At 43.4% G+C, this 20402-nt stretch overlaps 1 protein-coding gene across 3 annotated transcripts in view; it reads right to left on the bottom strand.

Annotated features, from left to right (window-relative positions):
• Window positions 1–20402, bottom strand: part of NUP153 (nucleoporin 153) — a 101808-nt gene that overhangs the window by 78007 nt on the left and 3399 nt on the right. Inside the window, exon 1 of one of the 3 annotated variants that reach the window (XM_015135558.3) lies at window positions 13511–14015. The exons of 1 other annotated variant lie outside the window; for it this stretch is intronic. In XM_015135558.3, coding sequence (XP_014991044.3) covers window positions 13511–13621 — 111 coding nt within the window. In that variant the 5' untranslated portion in view covers window positions 13622–14015. 3 annotated transcript variants of the gene reach the window in all.

Raw genomic sequence — 20402 nt, 5'->3', positions numbered from 1 at the left:
GGAGAATCACTTGAGCCTAGGAATTCAAGGTTGCAGTAAGCTATGATTGTACCACTGCACTCCAGCCTGGGTGACAGAGACCCTGTCTCTAAAAACAAAGACAAAAAGAAAGGAGGGAGGAAAGGAAGGAAAATAATAAAACTGACCTGGAACCAGAATGAAAGAACCAACATCCTTGCATTTCAATACCCAAATGTACCCTTGAAGGTTAAACGACCCTAAGTCATTAAGAAAAAGTTAAATTAAGCTTAATATAATTGAGTAGTCCTCAAAGTGTGATCCCTTTTTAGCAGTATTATCAGCATCATCCCAGGTCCTTCTCCAGTCCTACTAAAGGATAAACTCCAGAGGTAGGTCGCACCTGTTTTATCAAGCCCTCTGAAGTGATTCTAATATTGGAAATCAGATACATTTCAGGAAATTAAGATACATTTTAGAGAAGCCCCTCCAAAACAGATGAATAAAATTGTACATTCTTGAAAGGCTTAATCTTCAGTTATCTAGAAAAAATATACATATGGAGCACTAGTCGGATAATATTTAAGATTATAATGAAAATATTCTAAAGTGAATCAGTTAAACAAATCTTACAGACCATTTTAGACTGTGCTAAATAAATACACACAGTTCATAAAACTGTTTTCCCAGTGTTTCCCAAACTTTAGCCATGATTTTCACCTGTACTGTTTTCCTCTGAATCCACTCACATGGATTTAAAGTTTTTCTTTAAATCTACTCACTTTTCTTAAAATTTAGCTTTTTCCTACACACACACACACACTTACAAAATCACAGATTTGACGCTGTGCTAGTATCCACTTGCCCTTTTCTCAGCCCATTCTTGATAGGCTGTTTCTATGGACTGCACTACCAACTGGTTTCTGGTAAGACTGCCCCATGAGAGATATTAGGCAACACTAGATATTAGAGAATGGGAGTAAAAGGAGGTCTTTATTCTGTGCTCCTCCCCGCTTAAATCTTGTTCCATCTCCAAAACTACCACTCCAGCACCCCTCCACTCCAGTCACAGCATTTCTTCCCTTTATTCCTCCAGTCCTAGAGAAGGTAGTAGCGTTCTGCTGTTGGTCTCTGGGTATCCTGCTATCCTGTATTTATTCCATTAACCACCAGCATATCTCTAAGTAGACCCTTCTTAAAGATATTTCCTTTGAGGCCAGGCACAGTGGCTCATGTCTGTAATCCCAGCACTTTGGGAGGCCGAGGTGGGCAGATCACTTGAGGTCAGGAGCTGAGACCAGCCTGGCCAACATGGTGAAACCCCAGTTCTACTAAAAACACAAAAATTAGCCGGGTGTGGTGGCACACTCCTGTAATCCCAGCCACTAGGAAGGCTGAGGCAGAAAAATCGCTTGAACCCGGGAGGCAGAGGTTGCAGTGAGCTGAGATCGTGCCACTGCACTCCAGCCCGTAATCCCAGCACTCCCAAATTGCGCGATCACCACGCCCGGCCTAATACTTCTCCAGTAGAAGTCTGCATGGCCTCTTTACTTTTTCAGGTCTTTGCTTATATAATGGGATACTCATCTCATTTTGCTTCCCAGCCTTAATTTTTTTTTTTTTTTTTGAGACGGAGTCTGGCTCTCTCGCCCAAGCTGGAGTGCAGTGGCGCGATCTCGGCTCACTGCAAGCTCCGCCTCCTGGGTTCACGCCATTCTCCTGCCTCAGCCTCCCGAGTAGCTGGGACTACAGGCGCCCGCCACCGCGCCCGGCACATTTTTTGTATTTTTAGTAGAGACGGGGTTTTACCATGGTCTCGATCTCCTGACCTTGTGATCCGCCCGCCTCGGCCTCCCAAAGTGCTGGGATTACAGGCGTGAGCCACCGCGCCCGGCCCCAGCCTTATTTTTTATTAAAAATTTTCTTCTGTATTTTTTCAAAATTGAGTATCCCATTCCACCAACTTTATTGATAGCACTGAATCACCATATTACATGTTTACGTGTTACATATTATGTTTACTTGTTTGCTTGTCTCCCTAACTTAGAATATAAGCTCCACGAGGGCAGGAACTTGTTCACTGCTGTATCCTGTGTATTTAATGCTTGACATGTGGTATGTGATCAATAAGTATTGATTGAATGAGAAGAGCAATGTTTGCCTTTACTTCCATGAGTTAGTATAGATTCTAAAATATTCACCAGGATAAAGACCCTTTTCTGGTCCATTTATGTACTGTTTTACAGAGATGAAGGTTGTGAAAAAGAAATAAAGGATAGGAGCTGCGCGTGGTGGCTCACACCTATAATCCCAGCATTTTGGGAGGCTGATGTGGGCGGATCACCTGAGGTCAAGAGTTCAAGACCAGCCTGGCCAACATGGTGAAACCCTGTCTCTACAAAAATACAAAATTTAGCTAGGCGTGATGGTGATGCCTGTAATCCCAGCTACTTGGGAGGCTGAGGGGGAAGAATCGCTTGAACCTGGGAGGCGGAGGTTGCAGTAAGCCAAGATCATGCTATTGCACTCCAGCCTGGGCAACAGAGCGAGACTCCATCTCACCAAAAAGAAAAGAAAAAAAGAGAAAGAAAGGATGGGGCTGGGGCCACGGTGGCTCACTCCTGTAATCCCAGCACTTTGGGAGGCTGAAGCGGGAGAATCACGAGGTCAGAAGTTCAAGACCAGCCTAGCCAACATAGTGAAACCCCGTCTCTACTAAAAATACAAAAAAAAATTAACTGGGCATGGTGGCAGGCACCTGTAGACCCAGCTACTTAGAAGGCTGAGGCAGGAGAATCGCTTGAACCTGGGAGGCAGAGGTTGCAGTGAGCCAAGTTCACGCCACTGCACTCCAGCCTGAGCAACAAAGCGAGACTCTATCTCAAGGAAAAAAAAAAAAAAAAGAAAGAGAGAGAAGTTTTATGGACTGAACAAACAAAAAGGTGCTAAGACCCAAATACAGGCATGTCCTCGGAACATGCAATTCAAGCCTCTGGTAACCTTATCAATAAATGTAAAATCTAATGAAACTTAATATAGCTTTAAATCTTGCAAAATTCCCTTTAAATTGTGTGCATACTCATGTGTGACAATCTGTGTAATCTCCAGTTTTGTAGTTTATATATCTAGTCACTTATAAAAGGACTAAACCAGTGGGTTTCAAAGTGTAGTTCTCAGATCAGCAGCATTGGTGTAGCCTATGAGCTGGTTAGAAAGGCAAATTTATTTTAATAAGCTCTTGCAGTTGATTCTTCTGCAAATTCATGTTTGAGAACCACTGTACTAAAACCATCAAAAACTCAGTGACTTGTTATTCTAATTAAGGCCTTGGTAAATATAACCACGATTGTAAGCTTAACTACAACAGAATCTTACCTAAAAGACCACCCTATTTTAATGATTATCTGATTGTCTACCAAACACATATTTATAAACATCTTTTAAATATCAACTCTGAAAAATCAATGAGAGGTTAACATAAAAGCTTACCTTCGAGTTGATTTTATTTCCACTGTTAAAGATTTACACAGAATCTGTGTTTATGACACACAGCCAACTACCAGACATTAGAAATTTTTTAAAAACTACTAGGGAAAAGAAATCTTATGCACAGTATAGGAAAGGAGACTATCAAGAGTTAAGGGGGGCCGGGTGTGGTGGCTCACCCCTGTAATCCCAGCACTTTGGGAGGCCAAGGTGGGTGTATCATGAGGTCAGGAGATCGAGACCATCCTGGCTAACATGGTGAAACCCCATCTCTTACTAAAAATATAAAAAATTATCCGGGCATGGTGGTGGGCGCCTGTAGTCCCAGCTGCTCGCGAGGCTGAGGCAGGAGAATGGCGTGAACCCAGGAGGTGGAGCTTGCAGAGAGCTGAGATTGTGCCACTGCACTCCAGCCTGGGCAACAGAGACTCCGTCTCAAAAAAAAACCAAAACAAAAAAATAAATATTAAGATTTAAAAACAAAATAGTAAAACCAAAAAAATCCAAGGGAGAAACTAAAGTACGCTGAGTAAAGGTCCACAGTAAGTCAAGTCTCACTTTACCACTTCAATGTCCTGTCTTCTTTCAGAGGCTCCAGGAGTAAGCCTAACTGCTAGATGTAAGTTTTCCTGCAGAAAACTTTCTCTGACCTTCCATATCTTGGGACAGTCACTCCCTTATCTGTACCAATGGTGCCCTGCAATTCCTACATGAGAGCAGTTTGTCAAAGAGGATGGTGATTACAGTCTGTCCATGGACTCCACTATAGCATCAGTTCTGTGGGAGCAGGCACCAGGTCGACACAGTGAATAGAATCACTGGTGCATGGGTTTAATTTCTCTACAGCTGCACTGCTTAACCAACACCTTATTACCATATGTGACTATTCTGGGGCAAGCTACTTCGGAGGCTCAGGTGTGAGAATCACTTAAGCCTAGGAGTTCAAATCCAGCCTGGGCCTGAAGGTCTGTTTTTTTTCTTTTTTTTTTTTTTTTTTGAGATGGAGTCTTGCTCTGTCACCCAGGCTGGAGAGAAAAGGTGTGATCTTGGCTCCCTCTAACCTCTGCCTCTCGGGTTCATGCAATTCTCTTGCCTCAGCCTCCTGAGTAGCTGGGATTACAGGCACCTGCCACCACGCTTGGCTAATTTTTGTATTTTTAGTAGAGACAGAGTGTCACCATGTTGGCCAGACTGGTCTCGAACTCCTTACCTCAGGCGATCCGCCCGCCTCGGCCTCCCAAAGTGCTGGGATTACAGGCATGAGCCACTGCACTCGGTCAAAAGTACATTTTCTGAGGTAAGTTTCTTAAAAGAACACTAACAATTCTAGAATTCAAAGGTAAGAAATACATTTACTTGGTATAACAGTTTTATACGTGGCAATTATCTTTTTTGTTGCCACATTAATATCCTTTCCCCTAAAACACAACTTGTGAAGCTATCTAAAAAACAAAGAGAAACTGAAGCATCCTCTGGAAGTATAAATACCACAAAGTCAATTAAAGAAAGAGAAACATAACAGTAGCTAAGGAAGCAAAATTAATGAAGGACTTACAAAAATCAACAAAAAATGGCATTAAAATCTTAAAAAAAGGCCAGGCGTGGTGGCTTACGCCTGTAATCCCAGCACTTCGGGAGGCTGAGGTGGGTGGATCACGAGGTCAGGAGATCAAGACCATCCTGGCTAACATAGTGAAACCCCGTCTCTACTATAAATACAAAAAAAAAAAAAATTAGCCAGGTGTGGTGGCAGGTGCCTGTAGTCCCAGCTACTTGGGAGGCTGAGGCAGGAGAATGGTGTGAACCCGGAAGGCGGAGGTTGCAGTGAGCCGAGATCGTGCCACTGCACTTCAGCCTGGGCCACAAAGTGAGACTCTGTCTCAAAATAAAAAATAAGCAAATAAATAAATAAATCTTAAAAAACAGCCAGGTGCGGTAGCTTACATCTGTAATCCCAGCACTTTAGGAGGCCACGGCGGGCAGATCACTTGAAGTCAGGAGCTTGAGACCAGCCTGACCAACATGGTGAAATACCATTTCTACTAAAACTACAAAAATTAGCTGGGTGGGTGGTGTGCGCCTGTAATCCCAGCTACTCAGGAGGCTGAGGCAGGAGAATCGCTTGAACCTGGGAGACGGAGGTTACACTGAGCCAAGATCGTGGCCCTGCACTCCAGCCTGGGCTACAGAGCAAGACTGTCTCAAAATAAAATAAAATAAAATAAAATAAAATAAAATAAAATAAAATAAAATCTTTAAAAATACTCTCTGTGGCCCTAAAGCAAAGTCTACACTTCATAAATAATAAACTTAAGTTCAAGGATTAAAGGAGTGAATTTTAGAATGTGAACTGGCTAAATCCACTGGGTATTCTCTCTCCAAGAAAGAATGGTTCTTCATTTGGCAAAACATGTCAAAAATGCCACTGAGATTTAGACTAATTAAAAATCCAATCTGGGGATTAGAATTCAACACTACATACACATCAAGAACATTCAATGTATAAGGAACTATGACTACATTAGCTTTTCAATTGTATTTAACCTGAGTTGAAGGATTAATGAGCTGGGCACAGTGGCTCATGCCTGTAATCCCAGCACTTTGGGAGGCTGAGGTGGACAGACCACCTGAGGTCAGGAGTTCAAGACAAGCCTGGCCAACATGGCCAAACCCTGTCTCCACTAAAAAATACAAAAATTAGCCAGGCGTGGTGGCGGGCACCTGTAATCCCAGCTACTTGAGAGACTGAGGGAGGGAGAATTGCTTGAACCCAGGAGGCAGAGGTTGCAGTGAGCCAAGATCACATCACTGCACTTCAGCCTGGCCGTCTGAGTGAGACTCTATCTCAAAAAAAAAAAAAAAAAAAAAAAAGAAAGAAAGAAAGAAAGAAAGAGAGGATTAACGAAAGGCAGCTGGGGTGGGGGAAGGCTACTCTACAACACTAACTCAGAACTCATTTGTAATTAAGGACATTCTTATAAACCTTTTCACATGAATAACCAGAGGTATCTTTTCAATATGGCCAACTCCTTGTCATTCCTATATATCCTTCCTTCTTCATATACAAAGCTCTTTTCTTCCTATTAGTTTTCTTGACTTCAGGTCTGTTCAACTCCCTTTTCTTCACATTATCCATAGCAGTATTTAGATTATAAAATCTCCTTTCTCAAATAATTTCACTGGATCTTTAACTATAAATATCAAATACAGTCCATCATCAGTTTTAAGGTTCTGGAATATTATTCTCCCAGGGAGTAGGTTTTTAATTCTTTAGCTAGAAAAATATTTTAAATGGCTAGAGGACTAGGACTGATTGGATAGGGTAAACTTTGCTGCTGAATGGCATAGGCTTATAAAATACAACCAATAATGTCTTAGATTTGGATGTTAAATTCAGATTATTGAAACTTGATTCAGGTCCAGGCACAGTGGCTCACGCCTGTAATCTCAGCGCTTTGGAGGCCGAGACGGGGGGACTGCTTCAATCCAGGAGTTGGAGACCAGCCTGGGGAACATGGCGAAACCCTGTCTCTACCGAAAAAATACAAAAATTAGCTGGGAGCCTGAGGCAGGAGAATCACTTGAACCCCGGCGGCAGAGGATGCAGTGAGCCAAGATCGCGCCATTGCACTCCAGCTTGGGGAACAGAGTGAGACTGTCTTAAAAAAAAAAGAAAAAAAAAAAGAAAAGCTCACAGTAGTTAAACTCACTAAAAGTTACCTACAAGATACCATCACACTTTTTCTCATGTAACATGTTTGAAAATTGGGAGTAAGAGTTTATTTCTTAAATCACACTATGAAAAAGATAAGCAAACTCAAGCAAACTGAAATATCTATAGTTAGAAAAGGCATCCTATCATCCCGTTTCTGACAGCAAATTGTGACAGCAAGACTTGAAACCAGGCTTCCCAAAACAGAAGAATCTTTTAAAAATATATCGCAACCATGAAGATAAGCTAAATAGCTACAAATAATTTTTTCTTTTTTTTTAAATACAAGATAGCAGGGCCGGGCACGGTGGCTCATGCCTGTAATCCCAGCACCTTGGGAGGCCGCAGTGGGTGGATCACGAGGTCAGGAGATCCAGACCATCCTGACTAACATGGTGAAACCCCATCTCTATTAAAAATACAAAATATTAGCTGGGCGTGGTGGTGGGCGCCTGTAGTCCCAGCTACTTGGGAAGCTGAGGCAGGAGAATGGCGTGAACCCAGGAGGCAGAGCTTACAGTGAGTGGAGATCGTGCCACTGCACTCCAGCATGGGAGATGGAGAGAGACTGTCTAAAAAACAAAAAAGAGAAAATACAAGCTAGCCCAGCACTGTGGCTCATGCCCGTAATCCCAACACTTTGGGAGGCGGAGGTTGCAATGAGCCAAGATTGCACCACTGCACTTCAGCCTGGGTGACAGGACGAGACTCCGTCTCAAAAAAAGAAAAAAATACAAGACAATTACAATCTTTGCAATAATACTCTGTGCCTAAGGAAAATGATTTTGGCCAGGCGAGGTGGCTCATGCCTGTAATTCCAGCACTTTGGGAAGCCGAGGAGGGCAGATCACTTGAGGTCAGAAGTTTGAGACCACCATACCAACATGGTGAAACCCCATGTCTACTAAAACTACAAAAACAGCCAGCCGTGGTGGCACACGTCTGTAATCCCAGCTACTCAGGAGGCTGAAGCAGGAGAATCCCTTGAGCCTGGGAGGCGGAGACTGCAGTGAGCCAAGATCACACCACGGCACTCCAGCCTGGGTGACAGAGCTAGATTCTGTCTCAAAAAGAAAAAGAAAAGAAAACAGTTTTAATTAGTGACATCAGACCACAGTTTTTATTTTATTTCAAACTAAGATACCTGCCTTGTCAGGGATTTCCCAGAAAATGGATACAGCAAGTGGGCTTTTTTGTCACTTATTAGAAAAATTAAGTAATTAATATAATACCACATGAAACCTCTCATCACAAGCAAAAGACCTACTTTGTATTAAACTATTTAATATATGCAACTATTGAATTTAGTCACCTAAAGGAAAAAAACCTCTGATAAGAAGCAGGAAAATTCAGAGACAATGTGAAGACCCTAAATCAGGAGGCTAATTTCAATAAATAAAACTCTAGTCTCCCAAAAAAAAAAAAAAAAAAAAAAAGACCCTAAATCAAACAGTTCTATTTAATTTCAAATCTCAATTGCATATATATAGTAAGGACTCAATTTTAAACAACTCCTTACTTATATACATATGCCAGGTCCTGTTCTAAAAGCTCCACTTGTCCCATTTAACCTCCACAACAATTTTCACTTTACAGATGAATAAATTAACTCGTCCAAGTCCAGGTAGAACAGGGATCCAAACTCAGGTTGACTCCACCACACTACAATTTTTTCCTATCAACTATCCAATCCTATCAATGTTTCCACTTCTATTCCCACTGATTAAGCATCTAGGATAAAGCAAATAAGGACAAAATAAAAGTCAAGAACTTGGTGGCTTCTGGAATGATTTAAATATTCAACCTCTAAATATCCCTCCTTTTCAAATCTGAGGACACTCCAGCTATCAGACACCAGGCAGGACATACTTATTTGGGATGAAGTATCACAAAGAAGCTACCAAAACAAATAAAAACTATATTATCATATAAACCATGGTATAGCAAACCATGATCTGTGGGCTGGGCCAAATTCAGACCTTGGCCTTTTTCATACAAGCTAAGAATGGTTTTTACATTTGCTAAAGGATTGTTAAAAACAAAACAAAGGACAATTTACCACAGCAGAGCCTAAAATTTACTATCTGTGTCCCTTTCAGAAAAAGTTTACTGAACCCTGATCTAAGCTACTGATAAAGAGGTTTCCTTCCCCTTTTTAAAAATAGCCAAGCAGTGGCTCATGCCTGTAATCCCAGCACTGTGTGAGGCCAAGGCAGGTGGATCACTTGAGGTCAGGAGTTCAAGACCAGGCTGACCAACATGGAGAAATTCCATCTCTACTAAAAATACAAAATTAGCCGGGCGTGGTGGTGCATGCCTGTAATTCCAGCTACTCAGGAGGCTGAAGCAGGAGAGTTGCTTGAACCCAGGAGGCGGAGGTTACAGTGAGTCAAGATTGCGCCACTGCACTCCAGCCTGGGCAACAGAGCAAGACTCCGTCTGGGGGGTGGGGGGGGAGGTGCTAAATGCAGGAACTGACTTGTAAGACAAACCATATCAAGTAGGATTAAAGGCGGAGTCCCTTAGCTCTAAACCAGAAGATAAATGTCTGAAGCACACTCCCCATACACCCCCATCCCCTCCCCTGGTCAAAAAGGGCAAAAATAAGTGGTTTCCTCTCACCAGGAGGTGGCAGTAAGTTCTGCCAGAGGCAAGGTTCTGGTTTGCCCATGGGCTCAAGTTTTTTGTAGTGGCTACTAAGAAAAGCAAGCAGCTTAACCTCTCCAAAGAGCTGACTTTCTGTGCCTGAGGATCTGAACAAAAAGGAAATGGGAAAGGAAGACAGGAACTAACCACATTCTTTTCAGTGACCTATTCACTCCCAACTAGAAAAATGACACCATTTCTGGCCAGGCAAGGTAGCTCACGCCTGTAATCCCAGCACTTTGGGAGGCCAAGAGACCAGCCTGACCAACATGGAGAAACCCCCATCTGTACAAAACATATAAAATTAGCCGTGTGTGGTGGCGCATGCCTGTAATGCCAGCTACTCGGGAGGCTGAATAGCTTAAACCCGGGAGGCAGAGGTTGCACTGAGCCGAGATTGCGCCATTGCACTCCAGCCCGGGCAACAAATGCAAAACTCCATCTCGAAAAAAGAGAAAAGAAAAGAAAAATGACACCATTTCCTAAATGCATCTGGGCAAAAAGGTAAAGGGGTAAGGGAGAAGGCAAGTGAGAATGATCAGCTTGCATTATTCAGGGATGTTCTTCATATTTGCTTCTACAATTCGTAAGAGTTATTACCCTTATTACCCTGCAGTTATCTGAGCAAGACAATGAATTTGTCTGCACGACTTCATGCAAGATGACATTTTAAAGATCAGAAGTTGGGCCCAGCACAGTGGCTCATGCCTGTAATACCAGCACTTTTGGGAAGCTAAGGTGGGCGGATCACCTGAGGTCAGGAGTTTGAGACCAGCTTCACCAACATGGCGAAAACTGGTCTCTAAAAATACAAAAATTAGCCAGGTGTGGTGGCGCATGCCTGTAATCCCAACTACTTGGGAGGCTGAGGCAGGAGAATGGCGTGAACTCATGAGGCGGAGGTTGCAGTGAGCCAAGATTGCACCACTGCACTCCAGCCTGGGCCACACAACGAGACTCCATCTCAAAAAAAAAAAAATCAGAGCTTAAGAGGGAAAGTGGTAAACTTATAGCATTTCCCAGGAGAGCTAAATCCAGAAGTCAAAACAGGAAATTACAAGTCAAATGAACACATGCAGAAGTCACAGGTACTGGGTGACCGTACTAGCAAGTTGCCCTGACAGGCACTGGCAAACATCCATCAAGTAAGAGCACCAGACCTCTCACTGTTTCTTACTTCAGCTTTCCGCTATACTACCAAAAGCTTAATTTTTGCTCAGAAACCCTTGGACACTTAATCAAATAACATGAGTATAAAACATGCCATGTCATGAAGCTTGCTTCATGATGACTCAGCAGCTGCTGCAAAACATCCAGTTCACAGTCTAGGATAGTAGACAGCAAGTGAGTAGACCCTATGTTCACCAAAGTCTCAATAAGGACTAAAGAAAGCCCTTATTTTTAAGATTAAAAAAAAAAAATAGAGTATTCTTTTGAATGTACCTGAATACTTTTCTTGGGTAGTGGTAGTTTCTGACAATATTAAAGAGCACCTACAGTGTTGATCAAGAAACCCCTAAATACCTTTAATTCCCAATTCAAAAGCTAAAATATGTTTTCTTTTTTAATTAAATAGCCAGAGCAAGAAGCAAAAGTATTTTAGATAAGGGGCAATGATAAACTATCAAGATTTAAAACAAAACTACACAGCCTGAAGCCATATCAACTCTAAGACACCTTGGATCATAGGTATTATGCTGTTAAGGCATCGTCTCCCCAAAATTAGATTTTTATTTTATCTAAGTACATTTCAAAATAAGCTGTGATAACTTCAGACATTTGGAAAATATTAATTCCCTTCTAACCTCTATCCAGACCATCCAATGACCTATATTTAAAACACGTCATTTTTCTATACATGTCATACAAGAAAATCTAAGCACTCAAAGGCATTCATAGGAGAAAAGAAAGCATGCATGTCTAACTTCCATTCTATAGAAGGATTAGGTTAAATGGCCAGGCTTGTGACCTGAATTCTAATCTTAAATCTGCTTGCAAATACCCCTGTTCGTCACAAATTTGAAAACTAAGTACTTTACATATATATCTCGGGGAAAATTGGTAGAAGTAATAACAATGCCAAACCTAACCATCAGTAGAGAACGACTTAAAATACCTGAGCCACGATTTTCACTACTCAAACATTTCCCTCAAAATAAAAAACATTTAAGAAAACTTAAAAAAAAAAAGTCCTCAAATCTTTACCTTCCCCCCCGCCCCGCCCCAGACGGAGTCTGGCTCTGTCGCCCAGGCTGGAGTGCAGTGGCGCGATCTCGGCTCACTGCAAGCTCCGCCTCCAGGGTTCACGCTACTCTCCTGCCTCAGCCTCCCGAGTAGCTGGGACTACAGGCGCCCGCCACCACGCCCGGCTAATTTTTTTATATTTTTAGTACAGACGGGGTTTCACCGTGTTAGCCAGGATAGTCTCCATCTCCTGACCTCGTGATCCCCCCGCCTTGGCCTCCTTAAGTGCTGGGATTGCAGGCGTGAGCCAAGGCGCCCGACCCATACTTTTACAAATCTGTTGATAATGACACAATTTAACAACATCAACCATGTGAAAGTGTGTAATATTTATTAGCATCCAGAATAAAGTAATCTAGGAAGTCTACCTTTAACAGTAGGCAACAAGTTATCAGATCCTTTTGCTACACTTTTGTTTTTCAACAAATTTAAAACACACACTTCCCACCTCAGTATCATTGATAAATTTTTAAGTGGCTTTATTAAAATAAGTTAACATTTTCCTATTCAATCCTTCTAACAACCAATTATTTTAAAAATGGAATTTTCTCAGAATCAACTACCTCATTTACAATTACGATAATCTTTTTTTATAATTTTAAACATCCACGAATTCATACACTGGCTAAACTATAAGATCACCAACATTCCTGGAGCGTCAAAAGTAACTAAACTTCTAGAATACGCCTCATAATATTAAAATATTTTGTGTATGAGATCAGAGCTGGAGTCCTGGTCAACTGTGGAGAATGGCCAATTCCAGCCTCCAAAATAAAAGCGGGGGTGGGGGGGAGTCGCGCAGCAGAGAAAAGACGTAAGGGTGGAGAGGGACTTTCAAAATGCCCCAGTGCCACGGTTAACTATAACCCGGTTAAGAAAACCTAAGCCAATGCTCTCAAGACGAGGAGGAACACCGGCAGGGGAAACCGAGAATTAATTCATAGGCTGAGACTAAGTTATTCCACTTTCCATGTAACAGCGCCCCCCACAACTCCCCGTCTGCCCCAGAGTTAAGATTCCTCGGGGCAGCCCACTCCCCACACACACACACTAAAGGAGGGACACCAGAAAACAACAAGGGCAATCAACCACAACTTTTCCTTTCTCCCTCGAGAGGACGTGAGTAATACCCTCAAACTCCAAATCCCCGCCAAAAAAGAAAGAAACGCGCGCATCCTGGGCCTACAATTTCTTTTCCCGCCCAGAGCCTGCCTGGGAAAACCCCTGACCCAGAGGGTTGGGGGAAAGGCGGCCCAAACCACACGTGTGCGCCGCAAGGCTGGACCTGTCTCAGCCCACTTCCCGTCGCCACCCCCAACGGCCTGAGCTCCCCCGAAGCCTCACTCGGGCCTTTCCTCAGGCCCTCCTGTCTGCTCCACGTGGGGCGCCGGGGCCTCGAACCGCCCGTCCCCTCCAGCCGAGTTTCCCCACCCGCCAGGCCACCGCGGCGTCGGGGTCCCATACCTGATGCTGTTGTCGCCCCTGCTGGTAAGGCTTAATTGGCCCCTGGTGGCAACGCCGCGTCCGGATCTTGCCGCCACCGCCCCCTCCGACTCCTCCGGCTCCCGAGGCCATGGCGGAGCCTCCGCCGCTTCCCGCTCCGGGGCGGGTAAGGGGGCGGGAGAGGCAGAGGCGGAGGCCTTAGAGCGCCCCCCCCGCCGCCCGGCCCCGGCCCAAAAGTCCGCCCGAGCTGTCCACACAGTGGGCACAAGCACCCCAGGAACCGCGAGGTTGCGAGCAGGAGCGGAGAGAGGGTGAGTGCTGGCAGCGGGGAAGGGGGTGGCGGCCGCAGAGGCCGAGGAGGCTCCGGTCCCGCCGCCTCTGCGGACCCCCGCCTCTGTGTATGTCACGGTCTCTATGGAGATCTCCCGCAGAGGACAGCACTAACAGCTCCCGGCGGTGCTGAGGCCTAACTCGACCGCCGACTGGTGGGGATTCTTCCGTCGCCCTAGCCGTAGCTGCCGCAGTTGAAGCCGCTGGCGCCGCCCGCCTACCCCTCCCCTGTGCGCACAGCGCCCGCCCCGCCGTCGTCGTCGTCCCTGCAGCCTCCGCCGCCGTTGCGCCTATTACCGCGGCTAAGGCGGCTGCCGCGGTCGCGAGCCAGAATGTCGTCACTCACAGGCGCCCGACGCATTTGCATCATCATGCTACGACGAGCTGGTAGGCAAAGAGGAAGGACTGATGGAGTCCACTCTCTCGGCCGCGCGGCACGCTGGGAAACGTAGTTCAACAACGGAACGCGGATTCTCGGAAAGGGAGAGGGACGGGGAAGGAGATCCCCGGAGCGCCGCAGAGGCACAAAGCCAAGGGGTACTTTTGCCGTTCTTGGTTGTAAATTAGACTCTGAAAAGGCACTTAACATAAAAACAGTAACTTCTTCCCACTCTCCTTCTCCCTGTCGGTTGGTTAAGTGGGCAGGAAGTAAGCAGATAGTAAAATCAAAGAGCTAATGATTTAAGAAGGAGGAAAAAAATCTGTGGTTGAAAAACAATGTCCATGATCCTTAGAATTAGAAAATATATACGACTTCATTAATGTTTATTTAAACATATAAAGGCTTTGTTGCCAGACACACGGGGCTGGAATTCTGGTTCCGCCACCCAACCTATTTGACCTTGGATGAATCAAAACCGTCTGAGCCTTAGCTTCCTCCTCCATAAAATGGGAGTTTTATAAAGCTGTTGTGAGAGGCAGACGTGATCATCTATGGAGAGCATGTATATTTACTAATAGGCGAAAAATGCAATGAATGATTACAATTTTAACCCATACAGTCAGCTAACATTAGAGGTAAGTGATAGATACATCCTTACTAATAAAAGTATACCGTATTTGCTCCAAATAGAAGGCATTGTATTTAGGAAACTGAGTAAGTGAACTAGACTCAAAGACTGAATCCACAAAATATATATTCTAGGAGTTGACGATTAGAAAGGCCCTGGTGATCACATAGTCCAACCCTCTCATTCAACCAACCAGACAAGAGGTCCAGAGAAATTTAGGTGGCACAATCAATGACACTGAGATGGGTAATCAAAGCCAGGACTATAACCCAACTTTTCTGTAAGAGTTAAAGACAAATAGCCAAATGATTAGGGAGGAAAAATCTATTGTGAAAAATCTTAGACTTACTATAAAGCTTATTTTTTCTTTCTTTCTTTTTTTTTTTGAGAGACAGTCTTGCCCTGTAGCCCAGGCTGGAATGCGGTGGTGCAACCTTGGCCCACTGCAACCTCTGCCTCCCAGGTTCAAGTGATTCTCCTGCCTCGGCTACCTAAACAGCTAGGACTACAGGTGTGCACCACCACGCCCAGCTAATTTGTGTATTTTTAGTAGAGATGGAGTTTCGCCATGTTGGCCAGGCTGGTCTTGAACTGCTGACCTCAAGTGATCCACCCACCTTGGCCTCCCAAAGTGCTGGGATTACCGGTGTGAGCCACCACTCCCAGTCAATTTACTGTAAATCTGCCACTTACTAGCTGTGTAACCTTTGGGAAGTTACTGATCCTGTTTCTTTCTTTTTTTTTTTTTTTTTTTTTTTTTTTTTTTTTTTTTTTTTGAGATGGAGTTTTTTTCTCTTGTTTTGCCCAGGCTGGAGTGCAATGGTGCAATCTCGGCAACCTCCACCTCCAGGGTTCAAGCGATTCTCCTGCCTCAGCCTCCCAAGTAGCTGGGATTACAGGCATGTGCCACCACGCCCGGCTAATTTTGTATTTTACTAGAGACAGGGTTTCTCCATGTTGGTCAAGCTGGTCTCAAACTCCCAATCTCAGGTGATCCGCCCACGGCCTCCCATAGTGCTGGGATTACAGGCGTGAGCCACCGCCCCCGGCCCACTGATCCTGTTTCTAAGCTTCGTTTTTTCATCTGCAAATAGAGTGAATATTGACCTCACAGGGCAGTGGTCTGGTGAAAGGATGAATGTATATCTAGTTCATAATAACTGCTTAGATAGAAAGCATCCAATATCAACCATGAATCAGATATAAATAATTAGTTCCAAGACATTTATACTATCTCCAAAATCCAACTGCACAATTCAGGTTCACGGTTTAAATCATACAAGTGAAATTGTAAAGCCAATCTTCTAGTACCTTTGAACTTGTACCTTTCAGTGCCTAAAGAAACTATGCTATACCAAGCATAGGTGTACACATCAATGGCTTTCAGTGGCACCTCTGACCATAACCATCAAAATCAAGACAAGTTGCCAAATATGATAAACAAAATTAATCTATTTTCTCTTCCACTCTCCCATCCTAGCTTCATGCCTCCTTCCACCACTAACTTCCCACTAAACTCTCCAAGTATGTCCCCTCTTCCTCCTGAAGCACTTCATCTTTCTTAAAGACAATTGTTTCCCTCAAGTGCTATCTTCCTCCTATGCAGAAATCCTACTCTTCCACAAATCCATAGCTAGATACTTGATAGCCAAGTAAAGTAATTCACGATAAGTTAACTCATAGGGAAGATCTGTACCTGAATCTTTAATTGGGTTATATGTAGAGGAGATTAAACTGTAGCCACATCCCATCTGCCCTCTTCACTCTATCAGACTCAGGAGTTTCCACCACAGAACAGAGGACTGACTGGAATCAAAGCTCACCCCTTTCTTAGAGGCCATTCTTTGATGTGCCGGACACCCTTCACAGCCAACTTTTGAAACGAAGAGAGACGCGAAAGAATTGGGCCAAATGTAGACAATGCTTCAGAAATAGAAGATTGGTAGAACTTGAGGAGATATGGGAAAATCCACATTCCTTTTACCCATGCTCTCAACTTTTTACCCATTTCCACAATTCTTTTATTTCTTGGAAGTAAAATAGGATTTGAGGGAACTATAATATATTAATCTCACGTTCATGTGATTGAATCATTGGAAGTCATGCCAGGCTTGAGAGCAAAGAAGGAATAAGAGACAGGAGGAAATCTGCATTCAACATGGGCCTAGTTTTTTCAGCCAAAACAAATGGCACATTGGGAGACACTGCAATTCATGAAAAGCTTGTTGCCACAATAGTCCTTCTCGAAACTTCTTTATTTTTTCCCCATATAATATAGTAAAAAGTGGCCGTGCATAGGCTGGGCGCGGTGGCTCACGCCTATAAACCCAGCACTTTGGGAGGCCGAGGTGGGTGGATCACGAAGTCAGGAGATCGAGACCATCCTAGCTGACACAGTGCAACCCCGTCTCTACTAAAAATACAAAAAATTAGCCAGGCGTGGCAGCAGGCGCCTATAATCCTAGCTACTCGGGAGGCTGAGGCAGGAGAATGGCGTGAACCCGGGAGGCGGAGCTTGCAGTGAGCTGAGATCCTGCCACTGCACTCCAGCCTGGGTGACAGAGCAAGACTCTGTCTCAAAAAAAAAAAAAAAAAAAAACAAAAACAAAAACTGGGGCCGTGCACAGTGGCTCACAACTGTAATCCCAGCACTCTGTGAGGCCAAGGCGGGTAGATCACTGGAGGTCAGGAGTTCGAAACCAGCCTGGCCAACATGGTGAAACCCGTCTCTACTTAAAAAAAAGAAAGAAAAATTAGCTGTGCGTGGTGGTGCTCACCCATAGTCCCAGGTACTCAGGAGGCGAAGGCAGGAGAGTCGCTTGAACCATGGAGGTGGATGTTACAGTGAGCTGAGATTATGCCACTGCACTCTAGCCTGGGTCACAGAGTGAGACTCCCTATCAAAAAAATTAAAAAACTAAAACAAGACAAACAAAAATATATATATATATGTAACCAGCTGCCAGTTATAAATTAGCAAATAGGCTGCTGACCTATCTCTAATAGATAAGGAGTATCCACTAATTAAAAATGAAATACAATTTAGTCTAAGCCCAACCTAGATTGAAAAAGAGCTATCATACATTCTTCAGAAGGTAATAATACAATTCTGGCCAAAGGAATGTTTAAAGATGACAAGTACAAGAAGTTAGGAAGTTTTATGTAGTTATTTCACTCTACCAAAACAAAATGTATCTGCTATGATGTCTATTAAAACAAATTATCACAGTCATGCACAGCATAACAATGTTTCAATCAACAGTGGGCCCAATATACAATGGTGGTCCTGTAAGGAGCTGAAAAATTCCTGTTGCCTATTGATACTGTCTTTGTCCTAACGTCTTATTGCAACACATTACTCACATGTTTGTGGTGATGCTGGTATAAACAAACCTACTGTGTTGCCATTTGTGTAAAAGTGGAGCACATACAATTATGTACGGTACAGAATACTTCATAATGAAAAGTGGCTATTACTGGTTTATGTATTTTTTTTTAAACAGGCACTGCTTGCAATTTCCTGTTGATACTATACTTTATTATTTTTAAGTATATTCCTGGTCAGGCATGTGGCTCATACCTGTAATCCCAGCACTTTGGGAGGCCAAGGCAGAAGGATCACTTGAGGCCCGGAGACTGAAACCAGCCTGGGTAACATAACAAGACCCCTTCTCTACAAAGAAATGAAAAAATTGGTTGGGCATAGTGGTGTGCACCTGTAGTCCCAGCTACTGGGGAGGCTGAGGCAGGAGGATCACTTGAGCCCAGGAGTCTAAAGGCTGCAGTGAGCTATGATCTTACCACTGCAGTCCAGCGTGGCTAACAGAGTGAGACCCCATCTCTAAAGAAAGAAAATAAAGAAAATGAAGCTATTGGATTTATTTATTTATTTGTTCCCTGTTTGCTTGTACTTTAGGGAAAGAAGAGCCACACAATGGGAAGATATTTAAAGATGTAAATCATTATATTCCCATTAACTTACTGTGTTCTCTCTCTTTTAGGAATAAACACTTAAGACTAAATTAATTAACTAATATGAGCAAATTTTGATTAACTACATATATCACTTGATTCCAACATGCCATATATTTCCTCTTCCTGACTACATGTATCAGTGTATACTAGGCTTTGGTATATATGTGTTTATGTACATTACATTATCGTTTAAGGCATATTTTAAATTCAATCTTGAATGGAAATTCAGTTTTATTGGATGAAATAATAACCAAATGTAGGAAGGCAATCCCCTCCTAACATTTAAGACAGTTAATGAATCAACTGAGATTAATTCATTAAAACACAAATATTTATTGAGATATTTAAGTGTTGGTTTCTAGTCTTGGCATTTAGTATGTCAGTATACAAAACTGTAAAACAATCTCTGTCTACATAGTATGCTACACTTTACCATTTACTGAGTTATACTAAAGTTTACTATTTTATAATCTATTAATCATTAGCACTTATCACTGATAATTCACCTTAAAAATGCTACACTCAGGCTGGGCACGGTAGCTCACGCCTGTAATCCAACAGTTTGGGAGGCCAAGGCGGTTAGATCACGCAAGGTCAGGAGTTTGAGACCAGCCTGGTCAACATGGTGAAACCCCGTCTCTACTAAAAAAATACAAAAATTAGCCGGGTGTGGTGGCACATCCCTGTAATCCCAGCTACTTGGGAGGCTGAGACAGGAGAATCGCTTGAACTTGGGAGGCAGAGGTTGTGGTGAGCCGATATCACGTCACGGCATTCCAGTCTGGGCAACTAAGTGAGACTCTGTCTCAACAACAACAACAAAAAAACTACACTAAATTCTAAACACATGCTGTTGAATCTGTCTCATACAAGAAATCAAGGCCAGGCAGGTGGCTCATGCCTTTAATCTCAACACTTTGGGAGGCCGAGGCGGGCAGATCATGAGGTCAGGAGATGGAAACCATCCTGGCTAACACGGTGAAACCCTGTCTCTATTAAAAATACAAAAAATTAGCTGGGCATGGTGGCAGGCACCTGTAGTCCCAGCTACTCGGGAGGCTGAGGCAGGAGAATGGTGTGAACCCAGGAGGCAGAGCTTTCAGTGAGCCGAAATTGTGCCACTGCACTCCAGCCTGGGCAACACAGTGAGACTCCATTTCAAAAAAAAAAAAGAAATCAATTGGTTTAGTTTCGTTTATTAATATAATTCATCAGTTACATTACAAAATTGAACTTATTAAGGTTGCAGTCTGTAAAACTAAAACATTTGCAAACCTTAGTTTGCTAACACTAAGCTTCTTTCTTTTTAAAAAGCATTTGTAGAGAATGCTCGAGTTTATCAGACCCTAACTTATTAAGACATTTCTTTTCAGAAGCATGCAAACCAGTTCACATGCAAACAACCCTAACATATACATCACCCCACCACCACCAGACAAGCACAAACTACCCAGTTTAAACAAACAGTGACTTTTGACCTCTTGCTGCTACTCTCTGACCGGCAAGCACCAGCAGCAGCCCCTGGGAGCTTGTTAGACTAAAGCAGCTCTACCCATCCCAGGCCAACACAATCAGAATCTACATGTTAACAAGATCAC

This window comes from Macaca mulatta, chromosome 4 (assembly GCF_049350105.2).
Source record: "Macaca mulatta isolate MMU2019108-1 chromosome 4, T2T-MMU8v2.0, whole genome shotgun sequence".
Taxonomy (NCBI): domain Eukaryota; kingdom Metazoa; phylum Chordata; class Mammalia; order Primates; family Cercopithecidae; genus Macaca; species Macaca mulatta.
Note: the sequence above shows the minus strand (reverse complement) of the source record. Positions and strands in the feature narration are given on the sequence as shown.